The 15515-nt window shown below is 46.8% G+C and overlaps 1 protein-coding gene and 1 long non-coding RNA gene across 3 annotated transcripts in view; one reads left to right on the top strand and one right to left on the bottom strand.

Moving 5' to 3' along the window:
• Positions 1-8395, bottom strand: part of PSMD2 (proteasome 26S subunit, non-ATPase 2) — a 13058-nt gene extending 4663 nt beyond the window's left edge. Inside the window, exons 1-12 of one of the 2 annotated variants that reach the window (XM_008062777.2) lie at positions 8098-8395; positions 7596-7652; positions 7061-7225; positions 5821-5981; positions 5411-5635; positions 4969-5127; positions 4669-4813; positions 4440-4500; positions 3907-4053; positions 3636-3742; positions 3309-3436; positions 3024-3111 (exon numbers count right to left, since the gene is read on the bottom strand). In XM_008062777.2, coding sequence (XP_008060968.1) covers positions 3024-3111; positions 3309-3436; positions 3636-3742; positions 3907-4053; positions 4440-4500; positions 4669-4813; positions 4969-5127; positions 5411-5635; positions 5821-5981; positions 7061-7225; positions 7596-7652; positions 8098-8232 — 1578 coding nt within the window. In that variant the 5' untranslated portion in view covers positions 8233-8395. The remainder of the gene's footprint in view (positions 1-3023; positions 3112-3308; positions 3437-3635; positions 3743-3906; positions 4054-4439; positions 4501-4668; positions 4814-4968; positions 5128-5410; positions 5636-5820; positions 5982-7060; positions 7226-7595; positions 7653-8097) is intronic. The other variant, XM_008062778.1, reaches the window with a different exon arrangement.
• An 89-nt stretch (positions 8396-8484) lies between these two features.
• The window catches only part of LOC103265071, a 7641-nt gene continuing 610 nt past the window's right edge, over positions 8485-15515 (top strand). Inside the window, exons 1-2 of the long non-coding RNA XR_504613.2 lie at positions 8485-8616; positions 10508-10612. This is a non-coding gene — a long non-coding RNA (uncharacterized LOC103265071). The remainder of the gene's footprint in view (positions 8617-10507; positions 10613-15515) is intronic.

Raw genomic sequence — 15515 nt, 5'->3', positions numbered from 1 at the left:
GAACCCGCGGGCTCAGGCAATTCACTCACCTCAGCCTCCCAAAGGCGCGGGATTACAGGCTGAGCCACCGAGCCCGGCTTTATTTTTCTTAATTTAAATTTTTTTTTTTTTTGAGTTGGGAGTCTCACTCTGTCACCCAGGCTGAAGTGCAGTGGCACACTCATGGCCACCGCAACCTCGACCTGCTGGGCTCAGGCAATCCTTCCAACTCAGCTTTCTAAGTAGCTGGAACCACAGGCCTGTGCCACCATGCCTGGCTAATTTTTTTGATTTATTGTGGAGACAAGGTATTGCCATGTTGCTCAGGCTGGCCTCGAACTCCTCAGCTCAAGCAATCCTCTCATCTCTGCCTCTCAAAGTGCTGGGATTATAGGTTTGAGTCACTGCAACCAGCTAATTTTTTTTTGAGTTAGAGTCTCACTCTGTCGCCCAGCCTGGAGTACAGTGGCACATTCATGGCCACCACATCCTCGACCTGCTGGCCTCAGGTGATTCTTCTGCCTCAGCCTTCCAAGTAGATGGTACCACAGGCATGCACCACCATGCCTGGCTAATTTTTTGATTTATTATAGAGACGAGGTCTCATCAAGTTGCCTAGTCTGCTTGAACCCCTGTATCAGGTGGTCCTCTCACCTCCACTTCCCAAAGTATTGGGATTATAGGTGTGAGCTACCGCACCTGGCTGAAGATGGCCTTAACTTTTAAAGCTCAGTTCCACTAGTTATCAAAAGTTTTGTGCAACTTCTGCACCTCTCTTTTGCAAATTAATAGTTATATATTTAACAAATTTTAAATTTGAACATAAGTATATGGCACATGAAAGCTTAACACTTATTAAGTTTTTTCAATAATCTGAAATACTGGCCAGGCCTGGTGGCTCAGCCTGTAATCCCGCGCTTTGGGAGGCTGAGGTGAGTGGATTGCCTGAGCCCGCAGGTTCGAGATTCGCCTGGGCAACTTGGCGACACCTCATCTCTACAATAAATAAAAAAAAAAAATTAGCTGGGCATGGTAGCATCCGCCTGCAGTTCCAGCTACTTGGAAGGCTGAGGCAGAAGAATCGCTGAAGCCCAGCAGGTCGAGGCTGCAGTGGCCGGAAGCGGCCACTGCACTCCAGTCTGGGTGACAGAGTGAGACTCCAGCTCAAAAAAAAAAAAATCAATTTACTTTATAAATCTTATCTGTATAGTATACAATGTGATGAGATTTGCTTTTTATCCATATAATTTTGTATCTTGTAAATATGGTAATTATAGGAATGCCTATAATATATCCTAAAAAATTCTTATATTTAATAAGAATTTTAAGAATGCTGAGTTGAAGTTTTGGATGCAAGAAGTTATCAGATGGTGTTCTACAATTTGGTTATTCAGGTTTGGATACTCCCAATGGGAAGATGTAAATAGTAACTAGTTGCCTAGGCTTGTCTATAGAAACTGAAATGCTCCTGGTAAGTAACCCAATTGCTGAATCCTAAGAAAAAGATGCAATCTCCTTTTAGTTGAAAGAAAACCCAGAAATAGGTTCCAGTGGTCATTTTGCAGTGCACTGCAACCTTTGTTTCCCCTAGAACCACCTTTCCTTATTCCCCTGCCTTGATACCACTTCAGACCTAGAAGGAGCTGGGTTAAGTATATGGTCTCAATCTGTCCCATCCCCTTTCTAGAGTGCTTAAAAAATGAACATGAAACAGAGAACATGAACAATGGTGTTACTAATGGGTCTCCCACCTCTTGCTAGTATTAAGAGAATGCTTTTTTTTTTGAGTTGGAGTCTGACTCCATTGCCCAGGTTGTAGTGCAATGGCACACTCACACCCACCCCAGCATCGACCTGCTAGGTTCCAGGGATCCTTCCGCCTCAGCCTTTCAAGTAGCAGAAACTACAGGTGCACAATACCACGCCTGGTTAATTTTCTATTTATTGTAGAGATGAGGTCTCGCCAAGTTGACGGGGCTGGTATCAAACTCACGTCAGGCAATCCACTCACCTCAGCCTCCCAAAGTGCTGGGATTACAGGCTAAGCCACCGAGCCCGCTGAGAATGCTTTCTGTTAGTTTCAGGAAACATAATTTGAAGAGAATGTTTGGCTGGGCGCGGTGGCTCATGCCTGTAATTCCAGCACTTTGGGAAGAAGAGGTAAGAGGATTGCCTGAGCCCAGGGGTTCGAGACCAGCCTGGATAATTTGGCGAGACCTCATCTCTACAATAAATTTCAAAAGTTAGCTGGGTGTGGTGGCGCACACCTGTAGCAGCTACTTGGAAGGTTGAGGTAGAAGGATCCCCTGAGCCCAGTAGTTCGAGGGTGTGGTGGCCGTGAGCATGCCACTGCACTCCAGCCTGGACGACAGAGTGAGACTCTTACTCAAAAAAAAAAAAAAAAAAAAAAAAAGAGAGAGACACAGAGAATACTTAAAAAGGAAGTAGAAGTATAAGCGACAAATATTTTTTTAATTTACATGTAAATGAAGTTACTTTAAAGTAAGTGCTAGAAAAAAATACATGAAGGTACATATCAACATTCTACATTCTTGCTTCCTTAATACTTGTGTGTATATATGTGCCTCCTTACACTTGCATTGAAAATTAAAGACTGGTTTAAAAGTGAAAAAATAAAAAGTTACACAGACGTGGTGGCATATGCCTGTAGTCCCAGCTACTCAGGAGGGTGAGGTGGAAGAATCACCTGAGCCCGGGACGTTGAGGCTGCAGTAGTTGTCATCGTGCCTCTGCACTCCAGTAGCCTGGGCAAGAGTGAGACGCCAACTTAAAAAAAAAAGAAAGCTACTCCTCACTCTAGTCTGGGTAGTTCGTCAGGGATCCCAAGGCTAGAACTTAATATTAAAACGTTAATAACTCTTTAGCCTCAAGACCACTGAGGTGACACTCCCCCTGCCCCACACAAAGGTGCATGTGCACGCACACACACACAGACACACATTTCTTTTTCACAATCTACTATAGAGAGTGGGAATCACAGCACCCTACTTACCTACCCTAAATGTCTAGCAGCCTTTACTCACCTCCATGCTGGACTTGGAATCTCCCATCACAGGCAGCAACAGTGTCAGGACATCTTCACGATTTGAGCCAGCATAAGCCAAGCCTAGCCTGTAAAAGCCACAGAGAGGCAGTCCCCAACACATACCCAAGAGCAGGGCAAGAAAAGAACAAAAAGAGGACTGGTCACTCAGTCATCATTTCAACATTCAACAAAAGTCGAATATCCAACAGGCACAGTGGTAGTCCTTGGCAACATAAGAGCTTACAGGATGAAAGCTACCAGAAAGAGAAGCAGAAAACCTTACCCAAAGATGGAACCAAGTCTCATGGTATTGCTGTTGTGGAGAACGTAGTCTGAGAGCAGTGCCAGAGCAGGGTCACACTCATTTCGGACCCCAGAATTCACGATGCCACAGGCAAGGAGAGCTCCTGACTACAAAAAACAAACAGATTCTTCACTCAGGCTTCTCTGCCTTCCTTATCACAAAGAATGCAACACAGGCCTCAGTGCAGCATCTGCCTTAATTGGAGACCACACTAGTGGGCAGACCAAACCAGTGAAAGGGAGGCACTGCTGGGTATTAGAAGATAGGAAGGGGATATCCCCAAGAGTGGGCTGTATCCAGACCAACCTTGATGTAGTCCTCAGAGGAGTACAGGTACTTGTCAATTTGAGTGAGGCCACCATCCACATCCCACAGAAGAATCATGCCAAGGGATGCAGCTGCACTCAACATCCCTATACCAAAAAAGAAGTTATCAGTCTTAAAATGGCCTTACACTAAAGACACTGTCATAAATGACTCTCCAAGGAACTGCACTGTGGATTTCTTGACAGATAATATATGAATCTAGGAGGAGAAAAAGAGTGACACAAAAGACAAAGTAAGAACACAATTATACCATGGTCCTTGTTCTTGTAGAGCCATTTGTTGCCATCATCAGTCAGTAGCTTGTCCTGGCCAAAAGCTGCATTCACAAAGCCGTTTACAAAAGAGGAGGCCAGGTTCATGCGGGCAGAGTCCACCTGAGAGCCACTGCCCCCAAACCCTGCACAGGAGGGAGAGGAACAGTAAAGAAAAGTTTAGAGTAGGAAAAGAGCTGGGTGCAGTGGCTCACACCTGTAATCCCAGAACTTTGGGAGGTGGAGGCAAGGGGACTGCCTAAGCCCAGGGGTTCAAGACCAGCCTGGGCAACTTGGTGAGCCCTTATCTTTATAATAAGTCAAAAAATTAGCCAAGCATGGCGGTGCATGCCTGTAGTTCCAGCTACTTGGAAGGTTGAGGCAGAAGGATCACCTGAGTCCAGCAGACCAATGCTGTAGTGGCCGTGAGTATGCCACTGCACTCAAGCCTGGGCAACAGAGTGAGACGCCTACACAAAAAATAAAATAACTAACAATCCTCCAATCCCCACACATGGAGAAGCCTACTCACTGTTGTTCTCCAGGTGGGTTTTGTAGATGTCATCAGGTATCTTGGGCTCCATGATGTCCAGCTAAAAAGAAGTCAGAAGGTCACAACTCCCCCAGCTGTCACTTGTGCTATCCCACTGAATGGCAATTCTGACCAAGGAGAGTCTAGTCAGAGGTACAGTCCGGGAAGTGAAATGATACATAGAATTACAACCAAAAAGCCTTGAAGAGAAAAGGGCAAAGAGTCTCACCTCTCGAGCTAAGGCCAAGAAGTTGCTGTTGAGCTGCACGTTGGACATGATCTCTGTGAGGTCCTCATACTCCTCTACATCTTCACTCAGCTCCAAGAATACCCCATGCCGGCCTAGCATGAATGCCATCTGTTTCTGTACAACCCTGTGGGACAGAGCCAGCACGTCTGCTCACCATTGTCCACTAAAGACACAGGAAAGCCCCTCAAGCCCTAACCAGAAACTACGAGTCCCCGCTCTTCATGTAAATGCCCCATGCATGAGCTTCTCTCTTCCTTTGCCAACTTCCTCCCTACATACACATCCTTGCAAGAGGTGAAGATGTCCTCTACCAGCTCCATGTCATTGAGCATCAGCGCCAATCTCAGAGCTTCAGGGAAGCGGCTAAACTTTCGGAACACACCCAAGGCACACCGCAGTAGGGCAGAGTTCTCAGGTTCGGGCACATAATTCACACAACTACAAAGATAGAAGTAATAAAGAATTCAGAAAGTCCCAGACATTCATTTGTACCACTGAATTCACGTACCCAAAACAAATGACAAATATACCAAGCACTATGCCAGATGTTAGTACTAACAAGACACAAAGTCTGTCTACAAGAAACTCATTTACATCAACAAATTAACTACAGCCTGACGCTACCCTTGAGCAAATGCTCTGAGAGAACAGAGAAGGCACAATTGAGAGAGAGGTGCTGGGGAGGGCAGACCTGCTACCCATCCCTATCAAGCTCACTGACCTGGTGAGATAGAGGCAGACCTTTGCATATGCATTCTCATCGATGTCCTTCTCCAACATATCCACCTGCTCGATTTCCATGAGCAGGTCGCAAGCCTCGTGCTCCGCGTTATGGGCCATGTTATAGGGGACAATCTCCTTCACCAGGGTAAGCAACGGCTCCCGCTGTACCTTCTCTGTGTCATCCAGCTCCTGCCACTCCTTAGCCACTTCTCCTGCCAGATGCCTATAGATAGGACCAGACCATTAAGGAAGCACAGCTTCAGGGAAAGCACTTCCCTGTGGACCAAGGAATTCAATGTCTGGGAAATTCAATATTCTGGTACTCCAAAACAGACAGAACTCTAAGAGACAGAATTAGAATTACGCCTCAGAGGTCCCCTTCAGACTTTCAAGAAGAAAAGGTCTTACCTGACATATTCATGACCCCATGATGCCAATTCCTCCTGGGAGCCTACTAGCCGATACTTGAGGCACTCGCGCTCCCCACTCATGGTCATGGCCAAAACAGAGATGATGTCAGCTGCAAAACGCTGTAAGAAGACAGTTCTCCGAAGTAAAATCCAACAGTTCTAGGCAAGGGGAGTGTGACACAGAATCAAGATCATTGTCACTGTCCCCAAAACTATTAACTATATACCAGTCTCTGTACTAGAAAGGTACACATTAACTAAGCTAAGCCTCACAAAAACCAAGGTTGGTGTTGCTATCTCGCTTTTAAAACAACACAGCTGAAAGGTGATGAACAAGAGGAAAAGCAGAGAAAGGTAGAGACTCTGAATTTTACTTTAATTGCAATCATAAACTACTAAAAAATTTTGTCTTTCTATGTTTTGCTTTTTTTTTTGAGTCGGAGTCTCACTCCATTGCCCAGGCTGGAGTGCAGTGGCATGTTCGTGGCCACTGCAGCCTTGACCTGGTGGGCTCCAGCGATCCTTCAGCCTCAGCCTTCCAAGTAGCTGAAACTACAGGCATGCGCTACCATGCCCGGCTAATTTTTGATTTATTGTAGAGACGAGGTCTTATCAAATTGTCCAGGTTGGTCTTGAACCGTGGGCTCAGGCAATCTACTCCCCTCGGCCTCCCAAAATGCTGGGATTACAGGATTGAGCCACCACACCTGGCCAAACTACTAAAAGACTTTAAGCAGAAAAGACCCATAATCTAGAAAGATCACTATAGCTGCTACGTGAAAGACAGACTGTGTAGGAGATGAAGGACAAAAGCAAGAACACCAGTTAGGAGGCTACTGCAACAGTCCAGGTGAGAGCTAAGGATTTCCTGGATCAGGCTGTACCAACAGACAGAGAAGTGATTGAATGTGGGGTGTATTTCAGAAATTAAAAAAATATGTATACATAAAACAACATACATGGGATAGAAAGAAAAAGAAAAATTGAGGTTAAACGTAAGTTAATAATGGACCGTGCTAATGAAATCCCCAGGTCCAACACAAATGACAGAAACAACATCTCCTGAGAAGTTGATCCTCTTTTCAGTTTTCTGTGAGTAGTTTGACTGTGATAAATTCTGCTCAACTAGACCAGGGCTTAGGTCTATCAGGCTTCCAGGGACCCACCATGAGCCCCATGGTCTAGGTAAAAAAGTATTCCTAAACTAGGCTTACATGAACTTCTAAAATAGTTTTTACCTTATTCTCCCCAGGGGCCATGTTCTCGTAGATTTCCTTCAGTTTGCCATAGTGTGGACGTAGAAATTTGAGAGGCTTGGGCACCGAAGTCATGGAAGTTGTAGAAGAACGAATCTGCCTCCGCAGTTCCTCAAGGGCTGGTCGGTACAGGGATGTGTCCTTCTCCTGGTCAGGAGATGTTAGGGCTCAGACAAAAAGGAGGTGCATCCCTCCAAGTCATAATAGAGGTATTTAACTAGCGACTAACTCAGGAAAAGAGCCGTGTCTCATTCATCTGTGATTCCTCAACTCCCTGCACACTGCCTAGCACAAAAACAAATGACTCCAGTTAAAAGTTAAGAACTCTGCTTCTCCCACAAGAGAAAGCTACAAAGCTGCACAAATATCCTTTTTAACTTTCCTGCCTCTCATCATCACCATAACACTGACCCTAAAATATGGTCTAATCACATGTACTGTTGCCTCAAAACAGGGTAAAGCAAACAAGTGGAAAAGATCCAAACACACAGTCAATCATGTTAACATCATGACTCACCCCCAGTCGTTCCACGAGCATCTCCAGTTCATCTTGAAGCTGTTTGTCCTCCTCAGACTGGAGAGTTGGGGGGGGGAGCTCATGAAGAGAAGCAATCCTAAACACATCCTCCTCCCACTCACCCTGGGGCAGGTGGAGAATAAGCCTACTTCCAACGGAGCGACAAGATGTACAAGGAAAGAGAGCAGGAATGGCAAGCCCTGGTGGGAAGGCAGCTAGGTTTTGAGCTTGCTTGAATGCCATTCTAGGAAATGGGGGAAATAACGAGCCGAGACCACCTCACGAAGCCGTGGTGAGGATTGGTGGGGACCGCGGAATTGACAGCGCAGAATGGAGAATGAGGGGCAGAGAGACAGGGTTCTGGGAATGCCGATGGTCGCCCCTTTTCCCGCCCCTGTGTCCGGGGCACAGTGGGGCCGTTGGGAGTCGGGCCTGAGGCCTGGGAAGCCGCCGTGACTCAGCCCCGCGGCCTCCTCCGCCGTCTCTTGGGGCCGCGCCTCACCAGTTCCTGCTCTTTGTCCTTGTCGCCGGCATCCCGCCGCTCCTTGCTGCCCGGCTTCTCGTCGGCGCCGCCTGGGGCCGTCGCTGGGGGCTGCTGGGGCTGCAGCGTTGCCTTATCCCGGCCGCCCTCCTCCATCTCCGCCGCCACTGCCGGCCCGCTGCGCGCGCATCCGCTGGCACCGCCCCTTTTCCCAGATGGCCTCGCGCGCGTTGTCGGCGGCGCCCCTCCACCTCCAGATCCCGCCCGCGACCGGAAACGCCGGGACGAGCCTGGGAGCGAGGCTACCCACTCACCCCCGCGGCCTGAGAACCCAGCCCTCGGACCCCGCCCTCGTAGGCTGGAAAAAACTACAATTCCCAGCCTCCCGCGCGCCATTGGCTCAGCCCGCGCGGGAGCTTAGACCTCGTCCGAGTTTCCTGAAGCCCAGTGGACTGTCTGCATTCAGCGTAGTGTTTAAGCGCGATCGCTGCTGTAGAAGAGGAGAGGGCTGCGACCCAATTTGCGGAGCTTCCCTTGCCGGTAGGTTTTCCTCATAACAGCGTAACTAGGACCCAAAGTGACACCGCAGTTGGCTGCGTGGTGCGACAAGCTAGATTCTTGAAATCTGGGACGCTTGAATGTCGTCTTACCAAGTCTGTGTCGTCTAGCTTAGGTCTAGCTCCTCACCACGCTGGAAATATGAACCTTATAACACTTCCCCCGGTTGAAGGAGAGTGCTCTGATGTCACCGTGAGGGCGTGGCTACCACCTTAAATCCTTTTGGGAGCCAAGTGGAGTAGAAATCAATAAATAAAGGCGGTGGCTCACGCCTGTAATCCCAGCACTTTAGGAGTCCGAAGCGGGAGGATCGCTTGAGGTCAAGAATTCGAGACTGCAGTGAGCTGTGATCGCGCCACTGCACTCCAGCCTGGGCGACAGAGTAAGACCCTGTCTCTAAAAACAAAAAAATTAGAATTAAAATTAAGTCCTATGCTCCGGGCCAAGTTCTGGAGCTAAAAGCAAAACAAGACAAGGTCTTTGCCCTCATTCTGTCTTCTGGTCTTCTTTCCCTATTAATGACTTAGAAGGAGTGTGACTGACACTCTATATCAAGACTACTTTTATTTTTTTGAGTCGGGGTCTCTCTCTGTCACCCAGACTGAAGTGCAGTCTGGGAGTGCAGTGGCACAGTCTCTCTCATGCAGCCTTGACCTCCCGGGCCAGGTGATCCTTCCACCTCTGCCTCCTAAAGTGCTGGGATTACAGGCATGAGCCCCAAGACCACTTTTAATTTATCGCTACAGTTCTCACAACCTTTTGAGACTGGTAGGGTTGTGTCCATTTTATAGAAGAGTTCAGATAAAGTAGTAGAATCAGAATTTTTTTTTTTTTTTGAGTTAGAGTCTAACTCTGTCGCCCAGACTGGAGTGCAGTGGCCACTCCCGGCCACCACAGCCTCGACCTGCAGGACTCTGGCGATCCTTCCGCCTCAGCCTTCCAAGTAGCTGGAACTACAGGCACGCGCTACTACGCCCGGCTGATTTTTTATTTATTGTAGAGATGAGATCTCACCAAGTTGCCCAGGTGGGTCTTGAACCTGCGGGCTCAGGCAATCCACTCACCTCAGCCTCCCAAGCCGCGGGATTACAGGCTGAGCCACTGAGCCCAGCTTAGAATCAGAATTTGAAGCTCAGTTCTTCGGTCTTCCAAGCCCTTAACAGTTTTAGGCAAGCCCCAAAGTTTCTGCTCGGGCTATATGTATGTCTAGAAGGTGAGAAAAAAAAATGTAGTAACTCCTCCTCTGTGACCTATTGGAAACATTCACCATTTGGCCTAGAGTATTATTTTATGAGTTCTGACACATCAAAGAATGCAGAAAGTGGCCAAGCATGGTGGCTCACACCTATAATCTCAGCATTTTGGGAGGCCAACGCAGGAAAATTGCTTGAGCCCATGAGTAGAGGCTACGGTGAGCCATGATCATGCCACTGCAGTTCAGCCTAGGCAACAGAGTGAGACCTTGACTCAGACAAACAGACAAACAAAACTAGTGCAACATAGCACTGAATGAATGTTGGCTAAATGTTTGTACAGATGTAAAGGTCCAAATCCATTTTAAAAACCTGCATCAGGGCAACCCTCTCGGGTCCCCCCCCCCCCTGTGGGCGCCTTTCTGTCCTCTCAATAAATCCTGCTTTCAAAAACAAAGCAAAAATAAAAAACCCCTGCATTCTAGGGATGACCTTCCATTTCCATTGCCAATGACTCCCCCAGCCAGCCCTGGGCTGCAAACATGAACTGGACAGTCCATAGCTGTTCTGCCTATTTTATCTCTGCCTTCAGGATGTTCATACATTTTCATGTTTTCTTCAGTCCTCTGTAGAGGAGTTTTTCCTAAGTTCCTTATTTTTCCATGACTTTCTTCTATCAGATTGCAGCTTTTGTGCTATATAGCAGTCATAGCCCAACCAGTATCTTAGAGGAGAGGAGGTGACATGGCATACAGCACAGGCGACTCCAGATGAAGAGTAAATGGGTAGGTGTATTGCGTTATGTTTCAACATTTTTGTAGGCTCAAAATGTCTCAAAATAAGAAGTTGAAGGTAGAACACAAGCTTTAGAGGCAGATCTGGTATTTAAAACAAAATTTTGCTGTTCACCAGCTGTGAGGCTTGGGCAAGCTGCCTCACCTCTCTCAGCCTGGTTTCTGCCACTGTAAAATGTGAGTTATAAAGTATCTGTCTTGCAAGGTGTTATGAAAATGAAATGAGACAATGTGTATAAAGTGCCTAGCCAGATACCTGGCAACTAGCAAGGAGGCCGTTGTCATTTTATTTTCCAATGACCTCAAATCTTCATGACTGAGTTAAATATTCTTGCCTTTTACCCCCACCTCCAAGCACTCAAGCTTCCGAACCTCTCTAGCCAAATGCAGATGTTTGGCAGTTATTTTCTAGGCCCCTTGATAACACTGATGTTCTGCCTCAAATTTCAGCTCAGCCAGACTGTCTTACTGGGAGCATTCCTTCCTACCATTTAGCCAAACTCCCAGCCATGTGTCCAATCTGTCCAATTGGGGATAACCTGTTACCTGCCCCTTACTCCTTCCTTTATATGGCATCCACAAACCTGCTGTGCAGCCCCCCAAACATGGCCCGGGCTGCAGAGCTATATTATCTTATGGATGGCTCACTTGTCAGAGAATCATTCAACCCATAGCCATCGCTTACATTACTTACAGAAGTGCTCCTGACAGCATGCAGTGTTCCACTGTTTCCACTGGGCTGCTGCTTTGAGTGATATTCTTCAGTCAGACTGCACTGTGGTCCTTATTGTCAATTTCCAGGACTGACAGCAGATGCTACCATTCTCTCTTTTCATACCTACTATTACTCACTCCTATGACCATTCTCCAGACCCTTATCCCTTATTATGTTCCTTTCACGTACCCTCTTTTGAACATCCTAAACACTTTACCATTTCTGAACATGCCTTGCCCTTTAAGTTAATTGGCCTTCTCACATTGCTATTCTTTTTCTTTTACAAGTTTCTTTTTCTTTTTGAGTCAGAGTCTCACTTTGTCACTTGGGCTGGAGTGCAGTGGCATGCCCACGTTCACCACAGCTTCAACCTCCTGGGCTCAGATGATACTTCTGCCTCAGCCTTTCAAGTAGCTGGAACTGCAGGCATGTACCACCACACCCAGCTAATTTTTTGATTTATTGTAGAGATGAGGTCTCGTCAATTTGCCCAGGCTGGTCTCGAACCCCTGGACTCAGGCAATCCTCTTGCCTCCACCTCTCAAAGTGCTGGGATTACAGTTTGAGCCACCACTCCTGGCTGCTACTCTTTCTTTATGGAACACCCTTCACTGTTTTCAGCTAGTCAGTTTTCCCATCCTCTGAGCTTCAACTAACGTCACTTATCCAGGAAGCTTTTCTTATCCTGTATTTAGGTTATTAATTTCTTCCCTGCATTCCTGCCATGTTTGGCACATACCTCTCCCTCCCTAGACCCTGAGATCCTGGAGAATAAGAACTGTGTCTTATTCATCTTTGTTCCCCTAGCATCCAGCCTAATGCCTGGCTTGTGGTGGGACTTGGCAAATATTTGCTCAGTAAATTAATGACTTTGCATTCAGCTCATCTTATTTTTTTTTTTTTTTTTTTGAGTTGGAGTCTCACTCTGTCGCTCAGACTGGAGTGCAGTGGCCACTCCCGGCCACCGCAGCCTCAAACTGCTGGGCTCCAGCGATCCTTCCGCCTCAGCCTTCCGAGTAGCCAGAATTACAGGCATGCGCTACCATGCCCAGCTGATTTTTTGATTTACTGTAGAGATGAGGTCTCACTGCCCAGGTGGGTCTCGAACCCGTGGGCTCAGGCAATTCACTCACCTCAGCCTCCCAAAGGTACGGGATTACAGGCTAAGCCACCAAGCCCAGCTTCAGCTCATCTTTGAATATAGTAATGACCCATTGGAGGCTCTCTCTGGAGGCCAGGATACTGAAAAATCATCAGGATCCTCCATCCTCTGTTTGATTTGTGAATCATGATGGGCCCACTGAAGCTGTTAAAAGTAGGACCTTCAGTGTTCTGTAGAAAACCATGTTTATTTTTATGGGAGACTCTCTTTCAGCCTGACATTTCCAGACTGCTACCAAGTGTGAAGTCATACTTCTTGGCTTATGTTACCTTACTGTGGATGGGAATTAGTCAGACTTTCCAGGGGGACTGCACAGGGGATGACATTGCTCTCTTGTGTCCACCCAGGTCATTATCCTTTATTTCCCCTTCTGCCTCAACACACCAGAGTATATCACAGATGCATATTCATCAGCCTAACAGGGCTACTAAGGGTAAAGTTCACATCTGTTACCCGATGTTCACCTTGCTTTGCCTCTGGAACCAAGCACCAGCAGAGTGCTCAACAAACACGTGCTGCCTGGCTTAATTTCAGCTCAACGTGTGCTTGTGTTTCTTGCCACTGCCTGGTTGTCACATATGCCTGGCCCAGGGAAACTGGGTTGCATGGAAATGCACCTGCTGGTGATGGTCCCACTCAGAAACACGATGAAGTTGTCCAAAAGGCAGATGTCTATGTTTAAGTCTAAATTCTGTCATGGCTTAGAAGACTAACGGATGGTGATTAAGAGCGTTTCATTCCAAATCTAACTTTAATGCAATCTGTCTTGTCTGACATTGGAAGTTATGTGATTTTTTTCCCTTGGTTTCCTTAGATATTTTTCCTTGTAAAACACAGACAATGATAGGACCTCTTTATAAATTACTGTGGGCATTCAATGAGATGGTATTTTTTTTTTAGATTGGAAAATACAGTTTATTTAGAAAGTAAATGAGAGAGAGAGAAGATTGAGATGATATTTTTAAAGTGTTTGGCACAAGCTATAATAAAATAGGAACTCAGTCAATGAAAGCTGGTCTTTATTCTCATCGTCATTTTTATTACTATTTTACCTTTTTGCAATATGAACTTTTTTTTTTTGAAAGCAGGATTTATTAAGAGGACAGAAAAGCTCCCATAGTGGGAGGGGACCCAAGGGGGTTGCAGTATGAACTTTTAATGCCACACTGGCCAGGTGGTCTGGATCCTAAGCTGGCCTCTGGAATTAGGTGTCAGGGGAAGGGCAAGACTTTACCTTGCTAAACCTCTCTCTTCAGTCATTATGCTCGCTTTTATTATACACCTCATCCACTGTGCAAAACCCAACCTTCTCATTTATTAATATATCTCGGGGCTCTGGACACTATAAATCTCATCCACTGTGTGACACTCAAACTTTTCAAATCATTTAGTAATATCTCTTTGGGATCTGGAATTTGCTAAGTCCGTGAATTCACTTCTTTTTCTTTTTCTTTTTCTTTTTTTTTTTTTTTTTTTTTTTTGAGTTGGAGTCTCACTCTGTCGCCCAGGCTGGGTTGGGTGCAGTAGCAAGCTCATGTCCACCACAGCCTTGACTTGCTAGACTCAGGCAATCCTTCCACCTCAGCCTTCCAAATAGCTGGAACTACAGGTATGCACTACCATGCTGGCTTATTTTTTGATTTATTGTAGATATGAGGTCTTACCAAGTTGTCCAGGCTGGCCTCGAACCCCTGAGCTCAAGCAATCCTCTTGCCTCCTCCTCCCAAAGTGCTGGGATTACAGGCTTGAGCCACCATGCATGGCCTGAATTCACTTCTTTTTTCTTTTTCTTTTTTTTTGAGTCAGAGTCTCATTCTGCCGCCCAGGCTGGAAAGCAGTGGCACACTCATGGCCACCCCAGCGTTGACCTGCTGGGCTCCAGCAATCCTTCTGCCTCAGCCTTCCAAGTAGCCAGAACTACAGGTGCACGCTACCACACACCTGCCTAATTTTTTATTTATTGTAGAGACAGGTCTTGCCAAGTTACCTGGGCTGGTCTTGAACCAGCGGGTTCAGGCAATCCACTCACCTCAGCCTCCCAAAGTGCTGGAATTACAGGTTGAGCCACCAAGCCCGGCCCTGAATTCACTTCTTAAAGCATTAAAGCCGGAATGGTCCTCAGAAATTATCTTATCCAACCCACTTATTTTACAGACAGCTAAGGATACTGAGACCTGGAAGAGGAGATGAGCCATGCCTTGTGTCACACAGCTAGGGGTGGCAGAGCTGGAGCCAGACCAGGTCTCCAGATGTGATGGCCCTCCTCTTCCCAATACAATTGGCCACCAGCCCTGGAGTGGTCCACTCAGAGGCTCAAGCCATACCTTCCCTCAGCTGTGGAGTTCCAGGGAACACTTGCTCCCTGCTGAGTAGTCAGCTATTTCCTTCCTCATGTGAGCAGCCAGCACTTTGAGAAAGCATGACAGGGATCAACGTACAGCTCAGTATAGGGACAGTCTGGTACCCTGAAGAGCTGGGCAGGATATAGACTACAGGACACATGTTAGTGCCATCACCAAAGAGCCAGGGACTCCAGCGGCAATTATTGCCAAAGCTTCACTCTTACCCCTCCAAGCTTAACAAACCCACCCATATTTGTACCTTGGGGAGCACTGAGTTTTAAAGAGAATTGAGACTGGGCTCTTTCCACTGTTTTGCTGTAGTTCTTATTTAATAGATGAGGAAACTGAGGCTTGTGGGCTTAGGGAACAGGCTCAAGCTCATCCAACTATCAGAGCTTCAGTTTCAATCTGGGTCTCTTGGACTGCAGTGAAGCGGTTAGGGTTAGATCCATAAAATGGAGACTAGAGTGCTTATAATGTGTGGGTGCTGTGAGGATTGGGTGAGCTTATGAAGGCAAAAATGCTAATAGAAGAAGGGTTGCCGAGGGAGGAAGAAACCATCTTATTCGTCTTCCTTTCTCTTTTTTTTTTTGTGTTGGAGTCTCACTCTGTCACCCCAGACTGGAGTACAGTGGCTGCTCCCGGCCACCACAGCCTCGACCTGCTGGGCTCCGG

The sequence above is a fragment of the Carlito syrichta genome, unplaced genomic scaffold, assembly GCF_000164805.1.
Source record: "Carlito syrichta isolate Samal-C Ts95f unplaced genomic scaffold, Tarsius_syrichta-2.0.1 Scaffold305827, whole genome shotgun sequence".
Classification (NCBI taxonomy): Eukaryota; Metazoa; Chordata; class Mammalia; order Primates; family Tarsiidae; genus Carlito; species Carlito syrichta.
This window is presented reverse-complemented; position numbering and strand designations above follow the sequence as displayed.